Raw genomic sequence first — 23,517 nt, 5'->3', positions numbered from 1 at the left:
AGCGCTGGGGCCCAGGGGCTTGACCCAGCCTTAGGCAGCTTTGGGTTGGCCCCAGGGTCCGAGGAGGTGACAAAAGCTCATCTTCTAGGAAGGAAGCGTGTTCCTGGGGATGGAAGGTGCAGATGTGACCTGCACCCCACAGCAGCCATTGCTTGCAAAAAGTCTGGAGGGTGCATAGGGTGGAGGGTGTGCACTGGGGGAGGGAGACTCCTGGAGGAGGCAGATGGAACAAAGGCTTCTGCTTGAAACATGGGAAGGGTTTGGATACACAGAATGAAGCCAGAATCAGGGTGGGGCGTGGGAGATGGTATTCCAGGCTCCCCAGTAAGACGTTTGGATTTGAATAGGCAGGAAGTGGGGCTGAGGCCATGGGAGAAAGGCTTTGTGCCCCCAAGAACCAGGGTTCTGACCCTTACCAGTCTGTTCTCTTTCTCTCTTGGAGGGGGCCACTCTCCGTCCATCCCACAGGCCCAAGACTCCCACCCCGCCCTGCTCCCCCTCCAGGTAGCCGAAGCCCTGCTCAGGGGCCTCCTGCCTCACCTCTACCGTCCCTCCCTCTCAGCTCCTGCAGGCCTTTCCTCCCCCTTCCTCCTTCCTTTCCTTGAAAAACAACTTTTCTTGTTAGTGCAAAGGCTAGTTCATATTCATCGTAAACATTTTTATAAAGACAAGATAAGCCAAGTTTTTATTTGATGATAATGATGATGATGATGATTTTTAGAGCCGGGGTCTTGCAAGCTCTGTCACCCAGGCTGGAGTGCAGTGGCGCCATCATAGCTCACTGCAGCCTCAAACTCCTGGGCTCAGATGATCCTCCTGCCTTAGCCTCCCAAGTAGCTGGGACTACAGGTGAGCACCATCACACCTCGCTAATTTTTTTTTTTTTTTTTTTTGAGATTGAGTCTTACTCTTGTTGCCCAGGCTAGAGTGCAGTGGCATGATCTCGGCTCACCACAACCTCAACCTCCCGGGTTCAAGCGATTCTCCTGCCTCAGCCTCCTGCGTAGCTGGAATTACAGGCATTCACCACCATGCCTGGCTAAGTTTTTGTATTTTTAGTAGAGACGGGGTTTCTCCATGTTTGTCAGGCTGGTCCCAAACTCCCACCTCAGATGATCCACCCACCTCGGCCTCCCGAAGTGCTGGAATTACAAGCGTAAGCCACCGTACCCAGGCTTACCTGGCTAATTTTTTTACTTTTGTAGAGATGGAGACCTTGCATGTTGCCCAGGCAGGTCTCAGCCTCCCAGTCTCAAGCGATCCTCCAGCCTTGGCTTCCCAAAGCACTGGGATTACAGGTGTGACACACCACACCTGGCCTAAAACAACCTTTTGATTGTTGCTCCATTTCAGTGGAAGGTCAGGTATGACACCTTCATCGTCTCCTGTAAGTTTTCTCCTGATGGTAAATACGTGGTCTCAGGCTTCGACATGGATCATGGAATCTGCATCATAGACGCTGAGAACATCACCACCGTTTCCATTGTCAAAGGTGAGGGTGTGTGGGCCTGTCTCTTCAGTCCGCCCCAGGAATAGCCACTTGTCACTGACAGTGACCTTCCATTGCTTTATTTGGTGAAACTGTAATGGTATGAAGCACATCATTGAAGCTGGGACACTAGGCTAGGGGTGGTGGCTGGGATGACACCTGTAATCCCAGCACTTTGGGAGGCTGCTTGAGCCCAGGAGTTTGAGCCCAGCCTGGGCAACAGGGTGAAACCCTGTCCCTACTGAAAACAATACAAAAACTAGCTGAGTGTGATGGCGTGCACCTGTAGTCCCAGCTGCTTGGGAGGCAGAAGTGGGAGGATCATTTGTTCCCGGAGGTGGAGGTTGTAATGAGCTGAGATTGAGCCACTGGACTCCAGCCTGGGAGACAGAGTGAGATTGCATCTCAAAAATCAATCAATCAATAAACAAAAAACACACCAAAACAGTCCTCTTCAGTTAATGCTTTTCCCTTCATTCGGTCTTGTGCTTTTAACAAATGAGGCAATGTTCATTTCCAACCTCATGTGATCGTTAACCCTAATCTTTTATTGAGTGGGGGCTTGGCCTTCTTAACATTTTTACCGTTTTTTTTTTTTTTTTTTTTGTAGAGACAGGGTCTCGCTATGTTCCTAGGCTGATGTCAAACTCCTGGCCTCAAGTGATCCTCCTCCCTCAGCCTCCCAAAGTGAGGCATTACAGGCAGAAGCCCCTTCACCCGGCCTACCTGTATTTTTTTTTTTTTTTTTTGAGATGGAGTCTCGCTGTGTCGCCCAGGTTGGAGTGCAGTGGTGTGACCTTGGCTCATTGCAACCGCCACCTCCCCATTTCAAGAGATTCTCCTGCCTCAGCCTTCTGAGTAGCTGGGATTACAGGAGCCTGCCACTATGTCCAGCTAATTTTGGTATGTTTAGTAGAGACAGGGTTTCACCATGTAGAGCAGGTTGGTCTTGAACTCCTGACCTCAGGCGATCTGCCCACCTTGGTCTCCCAAAGTGCTGGGATTACAGGCCTGAGCTACTGTGCCCAGCCTATTTTTAAAATATAGAAATAGTAATTGTCATATGAGTTTCCTGGTTGGGACATTGTGCGAGGGTGATGCCACATGTTCCCAAGGGGGCTGCTGGGTGAAGGACATCGGGGATCTCTCTGTTATTCCTTACATCTGCATTTGAGTTTACAGTTATCTTAAAGTTTATCGGCCAGGCACAGTGGCTCACACCTTGTAATCCCAGAACTTTGGGAGGCTGAGGCGGGTGGATCACCTGAGCAGAAAAGTTTGAGACCAGCCTTGCCAACATGGTGAAACCCTGTCTCTCCTAAAAATACAAAAATTAGCCAAGCGTGGTGGTGGGCACCTATAATCCTAGCTCCTTGGGAGGCTGAGGCAGGAGAATTGGTTGAACCTGGGAGGCGGAGGTTGCAGTGAACCAAGATCGAGCCATTGCACTCCAGCCCAGGTGACAGAGCAAGACCCTGTCTCAAAAATAAAATTAAAAAAAATTCATTATGTAAGGAAAAAAGCAAAAGGCTGTTGTGTCAGTCCTGTCTCCTCTCCAGAGGTACCTTTTATGAACTATACATTGCTGGGCAGCCTTCCTGAACCCTGTATGTGTACCTGTGTATACATGTATTTGCACACACGGCATTGCTTCTCATATGTGCTTTGTGTTTCTTTTTATCGATGTGGCGCTATGCCATGTGCACTGCCCCACAGCTTCCCTAATAGCCCCCAATAGCCCACCTCACACTCTACCTCCAGCCTAGCATGGGGAAGGCATGATCTTGATTCCCTTTCCGTGTTCTGCAGATCATCACACAAGGTCCATCACATCATGCTGCTTTGACCCCGACAGCCAAAGGGTGGCTTCTGTCTCACTGGACAGGTGCATCAAGATCTGGGATGTTAGGTCCCAGGCCACGCTGCTCACCATCACCAAGTGAGTTGGGTCACAGGAAGCCAAAAGGGAGCTGGGCGAGGCATCCCCATGCATGCCCTCGTGGATTCCACACAAGCGGGCATCCATGTGGACACGTCTGTAGCTTGGTCATGGGTGCTAGGAGAAGGCTGGGGGCCGGCAGGCCGGGGGAGCCATCAGCCGTGACTTGTGGGCTGGGCTGGGCCTCATATACATTTGTTTCAATGTGAGCCACTAGTGGAAACCACTGTGCAGAGAAGCCCACAGAATGTGAACTTCCAGCATCTCCTGTAAAATGGGAAGGTTTGGCTGGGCGAGTGGCTCATGGCTATAATCCAAGAGCTTTGGGAGGCCAAAGTGGGAGGATCGCTTCAGGCCAGGAGTTCAAGACCAGCCTGGACAATGTCACAAGACCCCATCTCCACAAAAGATTTAACAATTAGCTGGGTGTGGTGTCATACACCTGTAGTCCCAGCTACTCAGGAGGCTGAGGCTGGAGGATTGCTTGAGTCCAGGAGTTTGAGGCTGCTGTGAGCCCTGATTGCACCACTGCACTCCAGCCTGGACAATGAAGTAAGACCCTGTCTCAAAATTAAATAAATAAATAAAATGAATTAAGTCATTTTGGAGATATTACATTATCATTAAAAAAATTTTGGTAATATATATATGACATAAACCTTGACATTTTAACTATTTTTAAGTGTGCAATTCGCTGGCATTCATTACATTCACAGTGTTGTGCAACTGTCATCACTATCTAGTTCCAGAACGATTTCATCATCTCAGACAGAAGCTATCTACCCATTAGGCAATAACTCCCCACTCCCCACGCCCCCAGCCCCGAGCAACCTTTAGTTTACTTTGTCGCTATCCTTAAGGTTCATCTGTGTTGTAGCCGGCATCAGAACTTCATTCCTTTTTTTTTTTGAGGTAATCTCGCTGCGTCGCCCAGCCTGGAGTGCAGTGGCGCCATCTCAGCTCACTGCAACCTCCACCTCCCAGGTTCAAGTGATTCTCCTGCTTCAGCCTCCTGAGTACCTGGGGTTACAGGCATGTCCCACCACACCTGGCTGATTTTTGTATTTTTAGTAGAGACTGGGTTTCATCATGTTGGCCAGGCTGGTTTCGAACTCCTGACCTCAGGTGATCCACCCGCCTTGGTCTCCCAGTTTTGGGATTAAGAACTTCATTCCTTTTGATGACTGAACAGTATTGCATCGTGGGTATATACACCACATTTTCTTGATCTGTTCATCTGTTGATGAACTCTGACGTTGTTTCAGTTATTGTGAAAATGCTGCTATGGACACATGTACATGTAACTTTGAGTTCCTGCTTTCAATTCTTTATTTTTTTCTTTCTTTTTTTTTTTTTTAAGACGGGGTTTCACCATGTTGGTCAGGCTGGTCTTGAACTCCTGACCTCAGGTGATCCGCCCGCCTTGGCCTCCAAAGTGCTTGGATTACAGGCGTGAGCCACCACGCCCGGCCTCAATTCTTTATATTTTATTATTATTATTTTTGAGACAGAGTCTTGCTCTGTTGCCCAAGCTGGAGTGCAGTGGCATGATCATAGCTCACTGCAGCCTCAGATTCCTGGGCTCAAGTGATCCTCCTGCCTCCTGAGTAGCTGAGACTATAGGCGCACATCACCACGCCCGGCCAATTTTTATATTTTTTGCAGAGATGGGGTCTCATTTTGTTTCCTAGTCCTGAACTGCTGAGCTCAAGTGATACTCCCACTTTGGCTTCCCGAAGTGCTGGGATGACACGTGTGAACCACTGCACCTGGCCTGCTTTTAATTCTTTACGCTGTATACCCAGGAGTGGAATTGTTGGATCATATGGTAATAGTGTGCTTAGCGTTTTCAGGACTGGGGACCTTGCTTTTTAATTTTGCATTAAGACCTGAAAATGATAAAGCGGGTCTTGCTAGAGGATTTAAAACATTCATAATCTCACCTGATTTTGAAGCTTGCAAAGGGTACACCTTCAGTACTTTTCATAACTTTTAGCTTCAATTGCCAAACATGATTCAGAAAATTCAAGAGGAGGCCAGCGTGGTGGCTCAAGCCTGTAATCCTAGCACTTTGGGAGGCCTTGGCGGGCAGATTACTTGAAGTCAGGAGTTTGAGACCAGCCTGGATAATATGGTGAAACCCCATCTCTACTAAAAATATAAAAACTAGCCTGGCATGGTGGTGGTGCCTGTAATCCCAGCTATTTGAGAGCCTGAGGTGGGAGGATTGCTTGAACCCAGGTGGCGGAGGTTGCAGTGAGCTGAGATTGCACCACTGCACTCTAGCCTGGGCGACAGAGCAAGACTCCGTCTCAAAAAAAAAAAAAAAAAAAAAAAAAAAAACAGAAGAGAAATCCTCTCTTGGGTTGGGTGGCTCACGCCTGTAATCCCAGCACGTCGGGAGGCCGAGGCAGGTGGATCATCTGAGGTCGGGAGTTTGAGACCAGCCTGACCAACATGGAGAAACCCCGTGTCTACTAAAAATACAAAATTAGGCCGGGCGCGGTGGCTCAAGCCTGTAATCCCAGCACTTTGGGAGGCCGAGGCGGGTGGATCACGAGGTCAAGAGATCGAGACCATCCTGGTCAACACGGTGAAACCCCGTCTCTACTAAAAATACAAAAAAAAATTAGCTGGGCATGGTGGCGCGTGCCTGTAATCCCAGCTACTCAGGAGGCTGAGGCAGGAGAATTGCCTGAACCCAGGAGGCGGAGGTTGCGGTGAGCCGAGATCGCGCCATTGCACTCCAGCCTGGGTAACAAGAGCGAAACTCCGTCCGAAAAAAAAAAAAAAAAAAAAATTAGCCAGACGCGGTGGCGCACGCCTGTACTCCTAGTACTACTCTGGGAGGCCAAGGCAGGCGGATCACTGGAGCCCAGGAGTTTGAGAGCAGCCTGGGTAACATAGCGAAACTCTGTCTCGCCATGTTTTGAGAAATGCTGGAACAGTCTGAGCAATTCATATCTGGACCATGGTCAGCAGTGATCCAAGGCATGATGGACATGAACTCCCAGGAGATGCTGACCCCTGCTTAGGTGTGTCTTCAGGTCCTCCTGGGGCAAAGTGCTAGCACGTGTACCCCGACCATGAGCTCGCAGGAGATGATACTCCCCGCTTTAGGTATGTCTTCAGGTCCTCCAGGAGCAAAGCGCTAATGTGTGCACCCCACCATCTGTGTTTCAGGGCACATTCCAATGCAATCTCAAACTGCTGTTTTACCTTCAGTGGCCACTTCCTGTGTACAAGCTCCTGGGATAAAAACTTAAAAATATGGAACGTCCACACAGGGGAGTTTCGAAACTGTGGAGCCTGTGTGACCCTGATGCAGGGCCATGAAGGTTCCGTCAGCTCCTGTCACTTTGCCAGAGACAGTGAGTAATTAACACGCAGAAGGACTCCACTCCTGTGGGAATGCTGGGCAGAGTTCTTCATGTTCCATTCAAATGGACTCTCCTCAGTGCAGACAGAGAGGTGATTTCCAATGATGCTGACAGGGAGGGGGGATTTTTCCCTACGAGAACAAAAAAGTCAAGAGGGAAGACCATAGGCACAAGTTTATAGTGGCAGAAACTCAGCTCAATGTGGCTTAGACAACCAAAGACATTAACTCCTGTAATGGAGAAGTCTAAGAGCAGGTCTGACGTCAGGTATGGATGGGACAAGAGAGTAACACTGTTGGGAACCCAGCTCTTCACTCTCTCAACCTAGCTTCCCTCTGTGTCAGCCTTTACGCAGAAGGCGGCAAAGATGGCTGGGTGCAGTGGCTCACGCCTGTAGTCCCAACGCTGTGGGAGGACTGCTTGAAGTCAAGAGTTCAAGACCAGCCTGGGCAACATAGCAAGACCCTGTCTCTACAAAAAGTATAAAAATTAGCTGAGTGTGGTGGTACACACCTATAGTCTCAGCTATTCAAGAAGCTGAGGTGGGAGGATCACTTGAGCCCAGGAGTTTGAGGCTGCAGTGAGCTATAATTGCAGTACTGCACTCCAGCCTGGGCAACAGAGTGAGACCCTGTGTTGAAAAAGAAAAAAAAAAAGGTCTGGTACAATGGCTCACGCCTGTTATCCCAGCACTTTGGGAGCTTGAGGTGGGAGGCTCACCTGAGGTAAGGAGTTCAAGATCAGCCTAGCCAACATGGTGAAACCCATCTCTACTACAAAAATTAAGTCAGGTGTGCTGGTGGGCACCTATAAGCCCAGCTACTCAGGAGGCTGAGGCAGGAGAATTGCTTGAACCTGGTAGGCAGAGGCTGCAGTGAGCCTAGATTACACCACTGCACTCCAGCCTGGGTGACAGAGTGAGACTGTATCTCTGAAAAAAAAAAAAAAAAAAAAAAAAAAAAAAAATCTCTCTTTCTCTCTCTCTCTCTATATATATATAATCTCCTACCTCTGATTTTATATATAATAAAAAATATATATTAAAATATATTTTATACCTATGTATATAATACATATAAAATGAAAGAGATAAAGCTGACCCCTAGTGCTCCAGCCAGCCTGGTTCTAGCCTCTGGCAGTCCTGAAGAGAAACCCTCTGTCTGATAATGCCAGAACAAGTCCCAGGAAAGACTCCCATTGGCTCAGCTTGGGACACATGCCCATCTCTTAATGAATCACTTAGTGGGGAATGAAAGCCTCTGATTGGCCAGGTCTGAGTGACTTGCCTACCTCCAGAGCTAGGGTTTGGAGTTAGAACCCTCTGATCCAGAGGGACTAAGAGTCAAGAGTCAGCAAGGAGTGTTTCCCCACAGGAAATTGGGGAGCTGTTGCCAGGTGAAGGGACATAGATGTGAATGGGGGCAGGGACAGGAAGCCACCACGGCTAGCCAGCCCCGGGGAGGGAAGGGGGTGCTATCGACACCCAGGAGCCAAACGTATGCTCCGCTATCCTGGTGAGAAGTGGGGCCTGCTCTGTGTGTCTAGGGGCCCCAGCTGGCACACATGCCATGGGGGCCTGGCTTGAAAAGCGCTAGGGCGTTTCCAGGCAACTTTACCTCTTCAGCAACACCCCTTATCTAAGTCCCACCATGAGGCGCCCCGCCAGCTTCAGTCCTTGGCTTTACGGGATTCAGAATCACATGCAGTTGAGCTGAGATCACACCACTGTGCTCCTACGCTCCAGACTGGGTGATGGAGTGAGACTCTGTCTCAAAAAAGAAAAAAAAAAAAAAGAGGCCAGATGCAGTGGTTCACTCCTGTAATCCCAGCACTTTGGGAGGCAGAGGCAGGCGGATCACAAGGTCAAGAGATCAAGACCGTCTTGGCCAACATGGTGAAACCCCGTTTCTACTCAAAATATAAAAATTAGCTGGGCATGGTGGCACATGCCTGTAGTCCCAGCTACTTGGAGGATAAGGCAGGAGAATTGCTTGAACCTGGGAGGCAGAGGTTGCAGTGAACCAAGATCGCACCACTGCACTCCAGCCTGGCGACACAGCAAGACTCCGTCTCCAAAAAAAAAAAAAACAGAATCATGTGCAGTCAATCATGATTATTCCAGATTCTGTGTTTGTGAATTCACCTACTTGCTGATCTCTATTTGTAAACCTAAAGTCAACATTCATGGCACTTTCAAGATCACTCACAGGCGTGAAGAGCAGCAAAAAATCTAAGTCACCTCCCAGCTGAGGTTGGACAAGGCAACATTCTGTCTTCTTGTTTTACCTCTCATGTGGTAAAGTGTCCTTTTTGTGGTCTGTATAGTGCCACTGTTTTTTGTTTGTTCGTTTGTTTGTTTACTACCTCTGTTGCCCAGGCTGGGGTACAGTGGTGCCATCTCGGCTACTGAAACCACTGCCTTTTGGGTTCAAATGATTCTCCTGCCTCAGCCTTCCAAGTAGCTGGGATTACATGTGTGCATCACCACCCTTGTCTAATTTTTGTATTTTTTGTAGAGATGGGGTTTTGCCATGTTGGTCAAGCAACCTTTGGGAGCATGGCAACCTTGTTGGTCAGCCTCCCAAAGTGCTGGGATTACAGACATGAGCCACCACGCCCCACCTTTGTTTTGCCTTTTGTTAGTGATTTCGCTGTGTAAAATGGCTCCTTTGGCTGTGTGCGGTGGCTCACGCCTTTAATTCCAGCTCTGGGGAGGCTGAGGCAGGAGGATCGCTTGAGCTCCGAGTTTGAGATCAGCCTGAGCAACATGGTGAGACCCCATCTCTACCAAGAAAAAAAAAAAAATTAACCAGGTGTGCTGGCACATGCTTAGAGTCACAGCTACTTGGGAGCTGAAGTGGGAGGATCGCTTGAGCCCAGGAGTTTGAAGCTGCTATGAGCTATGATTGCACCACTGCACTCCAGCCTGGGTGACTGAGTAAGACTTTGTCTCCAAAAATAAATAAATAAATAAATAAATAAATAAATAAATAAATAAAATGGTCCCCAACCACAGTGCTGAAGGGCTTTTTACTACTCCTAAGAGCAAGAACGCTATGATGGGGAAAATACATGCATTCATTCAGGCATGAGTTATAGTGCTGTTGGCTGTGAGTTCAATGTTAACGCATCAACAGTATACAGGCAATCAGTTGTCTTTAAACAGAGACACACATACAACAAGGTTATGTACTGATCAGTTAAGGTGCATGTTGTGAGCAGAGGCTCACAGGAACCTGGCCCTGTATTTCCCCTGGGAGCAATGGTTCAGTATTCGCTAATTCCACGCCTGCGTCAACTTTATAGAACAGAGGTCCCCTGTTTTTTTTTTTTTTTGGGACCAGGGGCCAAATTCATGGAAGACAACTTTTCCACAAACGGAGCTGTGGGGGATGATTTCAGGATGATCCAAGCATGCCCTTTATTTTTATTATTATTACACTGTACTGAAAAGTGAAATAATTACACGACTCACCATTCTGTAGAGTCAGTGGGAACCCTGAGCTTGTTTCCCTGCAACTACACAGTCCCATCTGGGTTTGACGGGAGACAGTGATAGATCATCAGGTTTTGGATTCTCATAAAGAGCTGCAACCCAGATCCCTTGCATGCACAGTGCACAATAGGGTTGCGCTCCTATGAGAATTGTATGCAGCTGCTGATGTGACAGGAGGCGGAGCTCAGGTGGTAATACGAGTGATGGGGAGCAGCTGTAAATACAGATGAAGCTTTGGCTTGCTTGCCTGCCGCTCACTGCCTGCTGTGTGGTCTGGTTCCCAACAGGTCACAGATTGGTACCAGTCTGTGACCCAGGGTTTGGGACCCCTGCCATAGAACATAACTACTGTGAATGAGGAGAATCAGCTGTAATTGGCTTGGGGTTGTGGAGCTGCCCCAGGAAGGGTTTCAGTGTAGTCAGAGTGAGCTGAGGTGGTGCCTTGCCAAGGCATCCTCAGTCAGCTTTGGGCTGACTTGGCTTGGAAAGATGACCCCCATCTCTACCCTTTCATTTTGTGTTGCAGGCTCTTTTCTCATTTCTGGAGGGTTTGATAGGACTGTGGCTATTTGGGACGTAGCAGAAGGCTACCGGAAGCTCTCCTTGAAGGTACACGTGGCCAGCATGAGATGGAGGATCTGAGTTTCCCTCCTGAGTCCTTCCCATGCTCAGTGCTGGGTGCTAGGGACACAGCTGTGGGTGACACAGACCTAGATGCCTCCCGTGGGCTGATGAAGGATAGATAAGAAGCCAGCAGACACACCACTGGCTTTGAGGAGTGAAATGGAGAAACCACAACAGGGTGACATGATGGGTACAGACGTGGGGGACCCATCCACATTGTATGGGCAGGGAGAGCTTCCTGGAGAAGGAAGTGTTTGAGCTGAGAAATGGGTGGAAAGAAAGGACTGCATAGGTGGGGATCTTGAAGAAGAAGAGGATTCCAGGCAGATGGAACAGCCAATGTAAAAACCCCGAGGTGGGAGTGTCCAAGAACAGCAGAAGTTACTGTGCAGGGCCAGGTGCGGTGGCTCACGCCTGTAATCCCAGTACTTTGGGAGGCTGAGGTGGGCGGATCACCTGAGGTCAGGAGTTTGAGACCAGCCTGGCCAACATGGTGAAACCGCATCTCTACTAAAAATCAGCTGGGCATGGTGGTGCGCACCTGTAGTCTCAGCTACTTGGGAGGCTGAGGTGGGAAGATTGCTTGAACCTGGGAGGCGGAGGTTGCAATGCGCTGAGATCGTGCCACTGCACTCCAGCCTAGGCGACAGAGTGAGACTCCACCTCTAACAAAACAAGTCAAAACAAAACAAAAAACCAGAAATTACTGTGCAGAGGGATGGCATGAAAGGCGTAATGAGGCATGAAAGCTTGGGGTTCCGAAATGGGGGTGTCAACTGAATGTTCTTGGCTGCAAGTGAGAGGAGCCCCAACTCAGAGCGGCTCTGTGACAAGGGGATGTGTTATCCAACATGGCAAGAACCCAGGATTGCCTCATGCTGTGACCCTGTTCCCAAGGGGCCCTGCACCCCAGGATTTCTGCATACTCCCTGGTTTCACGGTCTCACTGTCACCTTTGGCTGTGAATGCTTGGTCTTTCTGTGCCCACGGACGCAAAGGGACGTGTGTCCTTGAGCAGCCCATGTTCAGGTCCCTGGGGCTGGTCTGTCTGAGCTGTCTTCTCCTAGGACTTGGGGAGGCAAAATGAGTTTGCTCACAGCAAATAAACAGCTTGAAATGGAATGTTAAACCTCTCTGTGCTTAAAGTCCCTCTGTCGTCCGGGTACAGTGGCTCATGCCTAGAATCCCACAGCACTTTGGGAGGCTGAGGCTGGAGGATCACTGGAGGTCAGGAGTTCGAGACCAGCCTGGCCAACATGGTGAAACCCCGTCTCTACTAAAAATACAAAAATTAGCCAGGCATGGTGACAGGTGCCTGTAATCCCAGCTGCCTGTAATCCCAGCTACTCGGGAGGCTGAGGCAGGATAATCGCTTGAACCTGGGAGGTGGAGGTTGTGGTGAGCCAAGATCGTGCCATTGCACTCCAGCCTGGGCAACAAGAGGGAAACTCCATCTAAAAAAAAAAAAAAAAAAAAAAAAATCACTAGAGGAGCCTGGGAGGTAGAGGTTGCAGTGAGCTGAGATTGTGCCACTGCACTCCAGCCTGGGTAACGGAGCTGGTTGTTCTATTTTGTCTCCTCTCTCTCTGTTCTCCCATCCTCAAATTCCTATCCTTTTATTATACTAAGCAGTTTAATCTTTTCCTCTGACCACACCATGGTCTCACCTTCCACCTCTTTCCACATGGGGAAGGCCAAAGAAGGACAGAGATGCTGGCGTAGAGCCAGACATCATTCAGTGTCTGAGGCGGCAATGGCATCTATCTGCTCTGAGTTCCTTTTTACCCAAAGAAAACATCCCACTCCTGCCTCTGCTTAAGCCACAGTGGATCAAGTCTGCAGTTATTGGAAGCCAAAAGCCCCTTCATTTACAGTGCCTCCGGAGGGGTATTTCCTAGAACAATGAATGTAAATGAAAATCTGAGACCAGCTGGGAATATAGTATTTCTCCCCTCATCCTGCTAAATACCCGAGTACTATTTTTTAAAAACATACACAGTGGCACACACATTTGTAGTCCCAGCTACTCGGGAGGTTGAGGCAGCAGAATCACTTGAGCCCAGGAGGTTGAGGCTGCAGTGAGCTATGACTGAGCTGCTACACTCCAGCCTGGGGAACAGGGTGAGGCCCTGTCTCAAAATAAAAATAACTAAACACATAAACAAAGAATGGGCTGGGTGCGGTGGCTCATGCCTGTAATCCCAGCACTTTGGGAGGCTGAGGCAGGCGGATCACTTGAGGTCAAGAGTTCGAGACCAGCCTGGCTAACATGGTGAAACCTTGTCTCTACTAAAAATACAAAAATACAAAAAATGGGCACGGTGGTGGGCACCTATAATCCCAGCTACTTGAGAGGCTGAGGGTGGAGAATCACTTGAACCCAGGAGGTGGAAGCTGCAGTGAGCGGAGATTCTACCATTGTACTCCAGCCTGGGCAATAAGAGCAAAACTCTGTCTCAAAAAACAAACAAACAGAAACAACAACAGACCTCAGTGCCCACCCTCCTTCCAGCCCTGTCCCCACCTCCACCTGCCCGTCCCCTATCCCAATCCACTCCCACCCCACCCATTAAAAAAAAAAAAAGTGCATATTTCACGTCTTTACACTTTGTATTCTACCCTAAATGTTGTTGACGAAACCAAGGAAGTACAATGAGCTGTTCTGCTCTTTCCTTCTTTTTTTAGACGGAGTCTCACTGTACCCAGGCTGGAGTGCAGTGGCCTGATCTCAGCTCACTGCAACCTCTGCCTCCCGGGTTCAAGTGATTCTCCTGCCTCGGCCTCCCGAGTAGCTGGGACTACAGGTGCGCACCACCACAACTGGCTAATTTTTGTATTTTTAGTAGAGACAGGGTTTTACTATGTTGGCCACGCTGGTCTTGAACTTCAGACCTCGTGATCCACTCGCCTTGGCATCCCAAAGCGCTGGGATTACAGGCGTCAGCCACCACACCTGCACCACCCCTTTTTTTTTTTTTTTTTTTTTTTGAGAGGGGGTTTGTTTTTTTTCCCAGGCTGGAGGGCAATGGCGCGATCTCGGCTCACCGCAACCTCCCCCTCCTGGGTTCAGGCAATTCTCCTGCCTCAGCCTCCCGAGTAGCTGGGATTACAGGCACGCGCCACCATGCCCAGCTAATTTTTTGTAATTTTAGTAGAGACGGGGTTTCATCATGTTGACCAGGATGGTCTCGATCTCTTGACCTTGTGATCCACCCGCCTCAGCCTCCCAAAGTGCTGGGATTACAGGCGTGAGCCACTGCGCCCGGCCTCCCTTTTTTTTTTTTTTTGAGATGGTTTCACTCTGTCGCCTAGGCTGGAGTGCAGTAGCATGACTATGACTCACTGCAGTCTCAACCTCCCCGGGCTCAGGTGATTCTCCCACATTAGCCTCCTGCGTAGTTGGGATTACAGGTGCATGACACCATGCCCAGCTAATATTTTGTATTCTTAGTAGAGACGGGGTTTCACTGTGTTGCCCAGGCTGTTCTCAAACTCCCAGACTCAAGGAATCCGTCCACCTCAACCCTGCAGAGTGTTGAGGTTACAGCGTGAGCCACTGTGCTCAGCCAGCTACTCTTAAATGTAAACAACGCTGGACTCTTGACTTGTTGTTGTTTTCTAAGATAGGGGATCTCACTCTGTTGCCCAGGCTGGAGTGCAGTGGCATGATCATGGCTCCCTGCAACTTCCACCTCCTGGGCTCAAGTGATCCTCCCACCTCGGCATCCCAAAGGGCAGGTTACGTGTGAGCCACCACACGCAGATTGTTTCTGTTGTCCTTTCAAAATGATTTTTCTCTATGTTCTCATAAAAATCTGTTATTTCTTCAGGGCCATAATGACTGGGTGACAGATGTTGCCGTCAGCAACAACAAGAAATGGATCCTGTCTGCTTCCAAGGTAAAAGTGGCCAAGCTGTGAGTGACTTACCATATCTATCATATTCATCAGAATTGGTGATAGCGGGAGAGTTACTGGCAAGTGTAAACGTCCCAGGTGGGTTCGGTGAGGTGTCTGTACCTGGCTGGGCCATCGCGTTCACGGAGCTGCCTGGGAATGTACATCAAAGGATACCATCAAGAGAGTAAAAAAGGCCGGGCGCGGTGGCTCAAGCCTGTAATCCCAGCACTTTGGGAGGCCGAGGCGGGTGGATCACGAGGTCAAGAGATCGAGACCATCCTGGTCAACATGGTGAAACCCCGTCTCTACTAAAAATACAAAAACATTAGCTGGGCATGGTGGCGCGTGCCTGTAATCCCAGCTACTCAGGAGGCTGAGGCAGGAGAATTGCCTGAACCCAGGGAGGCGGAGGTTGCGGTGAGCCGAGATCACGCCATTGCACTCCAGCCTGGGTAACAAGAGTGAAAATCCGTCTATAGAAAAAAAGAAAAAAAAAAAAGAGAGTAAAAAGACAACTTCGAGAATGGGAGAAAATAGTTGCACAGCAAATATCGGGTAAGAGATTAATACGTAAAATACATAAAGAACTTCGAAAACTTAACAACAAAATACAACCCAATTCAAGAATGGGCAAAAGACTCGGACATTTCTCCGAAGAAGATATACCAATGTCCAAGAAGCATATGACAAGACGCTCAATGTCATTGTCATTAGGGAAACGCAAACAAAAAGCACAGTGAGATACCACTTCACATCTACTAGGAGAGCTATAATAAAAAACAACTCAGAAGATAATGAATGCTGGCAAAGGACATGGAGCAATTGGATCCCTTGTGCGTGACTGATGAGAAGGTAAAACAGTGCAGCTGCTGTGGGAAATGGTTTGGCAGTTTCACAAAAGCAACGGAGCTACCATATGATCCGGCAACTCCACTTTGGGTTTATATTCAACAGAGCTGAAGGCAGGGGCTTACTGATACTTATATGCCAGTGTTCATAGTAGCATTATTTATGACAGCTAAAAGGTGGAAGTGACCCACGTGTTGGATGAATGGATACATAAAGTGTGGTCTATCCATACAAGGAAATTCAGCCATAAAAAGGGGGAAATTCTGACATGCTACATCATGGACGAATCTTGATGACATGCTAAGTGAAATAAGGCAGTCACAAAAGGAAAAATACCATAGTAATTCCACTTAGATGAGGTATCCAGCATAGCCAAATTAGGAGAATGTAGAATGGTGGTTGCCAGAGGTTGGAGGGTGGGGAGAAAGTTATTATTTAATTGGTAATGGAGTTTTTGTTGGGGATGGTGAAAAAGTTTCGGGTATAGAGAGTGGTTATGCGGACAGAAGATTGTGAAGGTATTGAATGTGACTTACTTGTACACTTACAAATAGTTAAAATGGGCTGGGCGTGGTGGCTCATGCCTGTAATCCCAGCACTTTGGGAGGTTGAGGTGGGGGGATCACAAGGTCAGGAGTTTCAGACTAGCCTGGACAAGATGGTGAAACCCCATCTCTATTAAAAATACAAAAATTAGCTGGGTGTGGTGGTGTGCCTGTAGTCCCAGATACCCGGGAGGCTGAGGCTGGGGAATCGCTCGAACCCAGGAGGTGGAGGTTGCAGGGAGCCGACACCGTCCCATTGCGTTCCGGCCCGGGCAACAGAGTGAGACTCCATCTCAAAAAAAAAAAAGCCAGTTAAAATGGTATTGTATTGTATATATTTTACCTCAATAAAAAAACCCAACAATGACATGTTTCTTCTGTCCCTCAATACAGTGGGATATTTTTGCTTTTCTGTTTCCATGGCAAATAATACTTCTCTGAACTGCCTGCAGCCCCTAGGACATCCTTTTAGTTTCTGTAGTGGTAAAACTGAACACTGTCAAATGTAAAATTCGTTCCAACTTACATTCTGTTCTTATCAAGCCCACATTATACTGATTCCTGGTGTCAACCCAGTGTGATAACTTCAAGCTAAATATCCCATCAGGAAAAGCATTTGAGCATGGATACTTAAGATTTTACTTACTGGCTGGGTGTGGTGGCTCACACTTGTAATCCCAGCACTTTGGGAGCCCGAGGCAGGCCGACTGCTTGAGGTCAGGAGTTCGAGACCAGTCTGGCCAACATGGTGAAACCCCATCTCTACTAAAAATACACAAATTAGCCAGGCTTGGTGGCACATGACTATAGTCCCAGCTACTTGGGAGGCTGAGGCAGGAGAATCGCTTGACTTGGGAGGTGGAAGTTGCAGTGAGCTGAGATCAAGCCATGGCATTCCAGCCTGGGCAAGAGAGACTCCATCTGAAAAAAAAAAAAAAAAAAAAAAAAAACAGATTTTACTTACTGGCAAAAACAGGTTCTTTGATTTGCAGGTTTTATTTCCCAGTATTCCAAAAATGTCCAAATGTACTAAATCTTCAAGCTTATTTTAAAAGACTAGGTATTTGTCAGGTTGGGCATGGTGGCTCACGCCTGTAATCCCAGCACTTTGGGAGGCCGAGGTGGGTGGATCACCTGAGCTCAGGAGTTCAAGACCGGCCTGACCAACATGGAGAAACCCCATCTTTACTAAAAATACAAAATTATCTGGGCGTGGTGGCACATGCCTGTAGTCCCAGCTACTCAGGAGGTTGAGACAGGAGAATGGCTTGAACCCAGGAGGCAGAGGTTACAGTGAGCCAAGATCATGCCATTGCACTCCAGCCTGGGCAACAAGGATGAAACTCCATCTCAAAAAAAAAAAAAGTAAAAGACTAGGTATTTGTTAATGAAGTCACAATCTCGGCTCACTGCAACCTCCGCCCTCCAGGTTCAAACAATTCTCCTGCCTCAGCCTCCCGAGTAGCTGGGATTACAGGCACACGCCACCACACCTGGCTAATTTTTGCATTTTTAGTAGAAACAGGGTTTTGCCATGATGGCCAGGCTGGTCTCAAACTCCTGACCTCAGGTGATCTGCCTGCTTTGACCTCTCAAATTGATGGGATTATAGGTATGAGCCACCATGCCTAGCCTCAATTTTTTTTTTATTCTATAGGTAAGAGGTCTCACTATATTGCCCAGGCTGGTCTTGAATTCCTGGGCTCAAGCCATCCTCCTGCATATGCCTCTCAAAATGCTGGATTACAGGTGTGAGCCACCATGCCCAGCTTGAAACTAACTTTTGAATGACAATATCTAAGAGCTGGGAAGACATCTTTTGTTACCATGATTTGGCCAGCCACTTGCTATACTGTAGGAAGTATGCTTATTGGTAAGATCTGACAGCTCTACACAGTGTGAAGCCAACACATCTGTTACCAACGTGTGCCCTTTGTTCTCCCACAGGACATTTAATTGCAACTGCTGAATCAAGAAATGTAACATCCTCAGTGTATCCATTTTTTTAATTGCTGCTATATTAAGTTACAGGACTATACTGTTTAAACATTAAACAACACAAATTTACTATCTTACAGTTCTGTAAGACAGAAGTCTGACAAGTTCTCATTGGGTTAAAATCTAGGTGTCAACAAGAATGCATTCCTTTCGGGAAGTGTTATTAACTAAAGTTAACTAAAGTCCATGGTTTATATCGTTTCATGCTTTGTGTTATATAGGTCTATGGGTTTTGCCAAATGTGTATCATATATCTACCAATAGAGTGTCATACAGAAGAGTTCTTTTTTGTTTTTTGTTTTTAGATAGTGTCTCGCTTTGTTGCCTAGGCTGGAGTGCAGTGGCACGATCTTAGCTCACTGCAACCTTCGCCTCCTGGGTTCAAGCCATTCTCCTGCCTCAGCCTCCCAACTAGTTGGGACTACAGGCGCATGCTACCACACTTGACTAATTTTTGTATTTTTAGTAGAGATGGGGTTTCACCATATTGGTGAGGCTCGTCTCGAATTCCTGACCTCACCTTCTTCTGCTTCTCAAAGTGCTGGGATTATAGGCATGAGCCACCGTGCCCAGCCATATAGAATAATTTTACTGTTCATCCCTCCTCCTCTTCCCCATCATCCTGGGCAACCACTGATCTATTTACTTTCTTTACTTTTGCCTTTTCCAGAATGTCAAGTGGTTGGAATTATACTCTATGGCCTCTTCAGGCTGGCTTCTTTGGCTTAACAATGTGCATTGAAGTTTCCTCTTTCTGTTGCCTTGACAGCCCAAGTCTTTTGACTGTTGAATGATATTCCTTTGTATGGATGTACCACAGCCTGTTTTATGACTACTGGTTTCCTATTTGTTTTAGGATAGGACCATGAGACTGTGGAATATTGAAGAAGTTGACCAAATTCCTTTGGTAATCAAGTATAAAAAGGCCATGGGCTTAAAGTTGAAACAGGTTGGTATTGGGTAAAATGAAGCCCAGTGAAAGCTTTCATTAATTCCTTCTATAATTTGTCATTTGAACAAACTTTGGGCACCTAGGGATGCAACCGTGAACAGACCGACGTTTTTGCCTCAGCAGAGCTTAAATTCTAAAAGAGGAAACAAAGAGGAAAGACACAAGAAAAATGTGTAGTAAGTCGCATGGTGTTAAGTAATTGACAGAAAAATACACAGGAAAAGGGAATAGGAGTGCTGGAGGTTGCAAGATTTTAAAAGGTAGTCAGGATAGGCCTCATTGAGGTGGCCGCTATTTCAATTTGAAGGTGGTGAGGGGGTGAGCAGTGCAGATATTTAGAGAACTTCCAGCTGGGTGCGGTGGCTCTCGCCTGTAATCCCAGCACTTGGAGGCCGAGGCGGGCAGATCACCTGAGGAGGGAGTTCGAGACTAGCCCAGCCAACATGGAGAAACCTCATCTCTACTAAAGATACTAAATTAGCCAGGCACGGTGGCACATGCCTGTAATCCTAGCTACTTGGGAGGCTGAGGCAGGAGAGTCACTTGAACCCGGGAGGTAGAGGTTGTGGTGAGCCAAGATTTCGCCATTGCACGCCAGCCTGGGCAACAAGAGCAAAACTAAGTCTCAAAAAGAAAAAAAAAAAAAGAGATTCCAGAGAAGGGAGCCCTTGCCTTGCCTTGCTCAACATAGCTGGATCAGGTGGGAGAATTCTAATCATGTGCCTGGAACCCCTCTGACGAGCACCTCCTTTCTGCTTTTAAAATATCCCATGTCAGTGCGAAAGATGTGACAGGCCTTTCTCCATCTTTGAGAGTGACACCTCTTCTGAAATATTCACCCAATGCGTGTTCTGCCGGATAGATACAAGGGGCTTGCCAGTGGAGACTTCATCATTATCCTCATTGGAAAGCGAGAACTCACCGTTGCTGAGGGGAAGCAAGGATGACTGACAGCCACAGGACCCTTTGAGTGACTTGAGCACAGGCTACCTAGCATGTAGGTTTCAGGGCTCTGCAGGGACTTTCTCTTAGGCCCCTCCCAGGCTCAGTGGTCCTGTCAGACTGGGGCAGGACGCAAGCCTTGGCTGGGCTCTCAGCACAGTGCCACCTCCTCAGCTCTCAGCTGGGGAAGTGAACATTTATTTTCTGTTTTCACACAAAATAAATCTAATTCCTTTGGAAAACAAGTGTGCATGTGCATTTGAAAAGCAGTCTTGCTATTTCTAAGCTTTATGTCTTGGTGCTCATCCTGTTTGATTTTTGGAACACATATTTGACTCACATTATGGAGTCTGGAGCTGTCCTGTAAGGTGACCCATGGGGGCTGGCACCAGTAGTTCTGGAGAAAGGGTTTGTCAAATAAATATGACAAGGCACGGGGACCCCTCTGTGGACGTGATGGCAAGATACTGTGGGTGCCTCCCTGGCTAGTGCTCCCAGAGAGCCACCTGCCTGGGGCAGAGGATGATTTGGTTAGCCAAGGGGGTGGCGGTGGCACCGCCATCACAGGCTGTCTCATGCTCTCCTAGACTTCTCCATTTCCAGAATTTCCAGGCCTATGCACAGCCCTCTTCCTGCTGCCACGGCATATTGTACAGCATGCATCAGTCCAGAAAGAGTCAAGTTTTCCGTTAATAAGACGGGCTCCCTTTTCCACTTGGTATGCTTCACATGATTCTCATCAAATATCATTAATAGGCCCCTTGGTCCATTTAAAAAGCTTAACTGAGCCTGGGCGCAGAGGCTCCTGTCTGTAATTCCAGCACTTTGGAAGACAGACAAATGAATAGCTTGAGGCCAGAAGTTTGAGACTAGCTTGGGAAACACAGCAAGACCTCTCCACAAAAAACAAAAATACTAGCCAGGTGTGTGGTGCACCTGTAGTCCCAGCTGTTTGGGAGGCCAAGGCAGGAGGATCGCTTGAGCTCCAGGAGTTCGAGGCAGCCAGTGAGCTATATGATTGTGCCACTGCACTCCAGCATGGGTAGCAGAGAAAAAAACCCAGCAAGACTGATTTATATATTATCACATAATGTCTAGTGTCAATTGTCTGGCATCCAACAATTCTGTGCATAAGCACCATGGCCTGGCAATTGTCATGTGGGTGGGTCCCATGTCCGATGCCATCCTTGTCAGTCACAATGGGGTGACTGGTCAGATTCAAGTTGTCTGTTCAATGCTTATCCATTCATTTACATGAATGATGTATGAATGTGGCAAAACTCCACTTATGCCCTCCCAGCCACTGGAGTCTCCTTGCAGAGAGGTCCCATCGCTAGTGGCCTCCCTCCTCCCAGTTGAATTTGAGGCCTTAGCACACATGAACAGGCATAGATGATGCACCCCCATGGCTGTGGAGGGCGGCTAGACGGCAGGTGTCAACACGGCCCCCACGGATGCGTTGACCCGTCAGTGAACCACCAATATGAATATGACGAGGTGTGGGCAAGACACTGGGTGCCTCCCTGGCTAATGCTCCCAGATGGCCACCTGCCTAGAGCAGAAGATGGCTTGGTTAGGTGCCAAGAGGGTGGCGGTGGCATTTCCATCACAGGGTGTCTCACGCTGTCCCTCTAGACTTCTCAATGTCCAGAACGCCCATGCCTATGCGCAGCCCTCTTCCGGCTGCCACGGCATAGTGCACAGCGTTGCATCAAGCCAGAAAGAGGCTCAGAGAGCAGCTTAGGTTCCTGCTGGACACCATGCTGGGTGAACCTTTCCGTGCATGCGGGAGGGATGGTGGGTGGATGGGTTGGCAGTGTTCGGCTGCATCGTTGCCCACAGGCCGTCTGGAAAGTGCGGGGACCAGTGGCTGGTGTAACTGCGTGAGGACACCCAGAAGGGGCAAGTGAGAAACCAGGGCGGAGAGGGCCCGGCCTGCTCTGGCAGCAGAAACTCCTTCATATTAGGTGTCGGTGCCCCACGCCAGCAGCCTGGGAACCCCGAAACCCGTGACCCTTCCTCGGAGCCTTCCTGACCCCTCGACTTTTCCCCAGCTCAGGATCCGCGGGAGAAGTGACTCAACTGAAGTTACGGCCCCGGGAGCTGGCAGGGCCCCCCGGTCTTCCCAGGCTAATGTCGCGGGGCGGCACGGTCCGAGACTTACCCGGGTCACCGTCGGACAGAGGCGGGTGTGCCCGCCGCGCTGGCAGGGCCAGAGGTTCTCTGGGGCGGGTAGGGGCTCGGCCGCACTACCCTGAGGTCCAATCCTTGCGCGAGTCTTCCCCAAAGGCGGGGCGTCCTGGCTCCACGTTAGAGGAGACATTATTATAGCCGTGAAGCCTCGGCTTCTCAGACTCGGCTTCCTCAGTGTAGCCCGAGCTTCCGGTCTCGGTCTCCGCCGCTTGTATGAATCGGAAGCTACACTACGCGTGCGCTGTAGCAGGTCAAATCTGTGCGCATGCGCACGACTCAAGAGGCTAATAGTAATAAGGAATCATCGGCGAAGGCGTTCGTGCAGGCGGCGCCGTGGCTTAGTTGGTTAAAGCGCCTGTCTAGTAAACAGGAGATCCTGGGTTCGAATCCCAGCGGTGCCTCAACCGAGCGTCCAAGCTCTTTCCACTTTTGCTCCTGCACTTTTGTCTCGGAGCCTTAGCCCGGTTTCCCCGGATTAGGCGGCTGTGAAGGGGAGCCTGAGAGGCCGGCGAATCCGGGCCCCCAACTGGGCGTGGCTTCGGTCAAGGGGGCGGGGACAGGCTGGTCTCAGGCTCCACCTTCTCGAGTCTTGAGCGCTGAGGGGCGTGGGCGGCGCGGGGACCCAGGAGACAGCGGTTGCCATGGTGCTGCCTGGCGGTGGGAAGCGCGGGGGCGGGGAAGCAGCAGTGCAAGTCCAGCGCGGAGCCGGTGTTCGCCCCCAGGCTGCTTCCGCAGGGCGGGCGGTGGATGAGCTCTCCTGGGCCGGTTTCTGTGGCGTGGGTTTCTCTCGCTAGTCTTCCTGGCTCCAAGCGGCCGCTCTGGGGAGCCCGTGTGGGTGCCGATCCTCGACGGTCAATGGGCTTAGCTGAGTCTTGCAAAGTACTGCAAATTGCCCGTCTTTCTGCAGCCGCGCAGTGGATGCGGCCGTTTCACAAATGCGAGGCCAAGGCGGCCGCAAGAGGAGGGGTGTGGGACTGAGTTCGGTCGGCGTGACCGTCAGTCTGATGACTGCGTGGAAACTCCAGGCCAGGGAAAGATCGCAGGGGACTCTGCGGGCTGAAGCCTGCTGCCCGAGCTGGGGTTGTACCCATATTTGCATGTGGAGACCTATTCCAAAGCAAGTGCATCCGAGGCTTTGGGGGTGGTGGGGTAGGGAGGGGTGAGGCATTGCAGTTTTTACAAAAATTCTCCAGGGATTCACCTGTCAAACC

General features: G+C 49.2%; 1 protein-coding gene, 1 long non-coding RNA gene and 1 other non-coding gene across 7 annotated transcripts in view; 2 read left to right on the top strand and 1 right to left on the bottom strand.

Moving 5' to 3' along the window:
• The window catches only part of WDR88 (WD repeat domain 88), a 32,305-nt gene extending 11,955 nt beyond the window's left edge, over positions 1 to 20,350 (top strand). Inside the window, exons 5-11 of the mRNA XM_032249135.1 lie at positions 1,354 to 1,492; positions 3,299 to 3,428; positions 6,612 to 6,799; positions 10,831 to 10,913; positions 14,759 to 14,827; positions 19,076 to 19,168; positions 19,949 to 20,350. Coding sequence (XP_032105026.1) covers positions 1,354 to 1,492; positions 3,299 to 3,428; positions 6,612 to 6,799; positions 10,831 to 10,913; positions 14,759 to 14,827; positions 19,076 to 19,168; positions 19,949 to 20,122 — 876 coding nt within the window. The 3' untranslated portion in view covers positions 20,123 to 20,350. The remainder of the gene's footprint in view (positions 1 to 1,353; positions 1,493 to 3,298; positions 3,429 to 6,611; positions 6,800 to 10,830; positions 10,914 to 14,758; positions 14,828 to 19,075; positions 19,169 to 19,948) is intronic.
• Positions 6,750 to 22,506, bottom strand: LOC116530775. Of its 5 annotated transcripts, none has more exons than XR_004260123.1 (3): positions 22,278 to 22,506; positions 14,858 to 14,977; positions 6,750 to 6,939 (listed from the first exon to the last, which is right to left on the bottom strand). It is a non-coding gene; the product is annotated as an uncharacterized LOC116530775 (long non-coding RNA). The 5 variants fall into 5 exon arrangements; XR_004260125.1 differs by lacking the exon at positions 6,750 to 6,939 and adding an exon at positions 12,345 to 12,382; XR_004260122.1 differs by lacking the exon at positions 6,750 to 6,939 and having other exon boundaries at positions 14,376 to 14,977.
• Positions 22,507 to 22,633: 127 nt separating this feature from the next.
• On the top strand, positions 22,634 to 22,707 carry TRNAT-AGU. The gene has a single exon. It is a non-coding gene; the product is annotated as a tRNA-Thr (tRNA).
• The last annotated feature ends 810 nt before the right edge of the window (positions 22,708 to 23,517 follow it).

Source organism: Sapajus apella, unplaced genomic scaffold, assembly GCF_009761245.1.
Source record: "Sapajus apella isolate SASKATOON/1434 unplaced genomic scaffold, GSC_monkey_1.0 scaffold68, whole genome shotgun sequence".
Lineage (NCBI taxonomy): Eukaryota > Metazoa > Chordata > Mammalia > Primates > Cebidae > Sapajus > Sapajus apella.
This window is presented reverse-complemented; position numbering and strand designations above follow the sequence as displayed.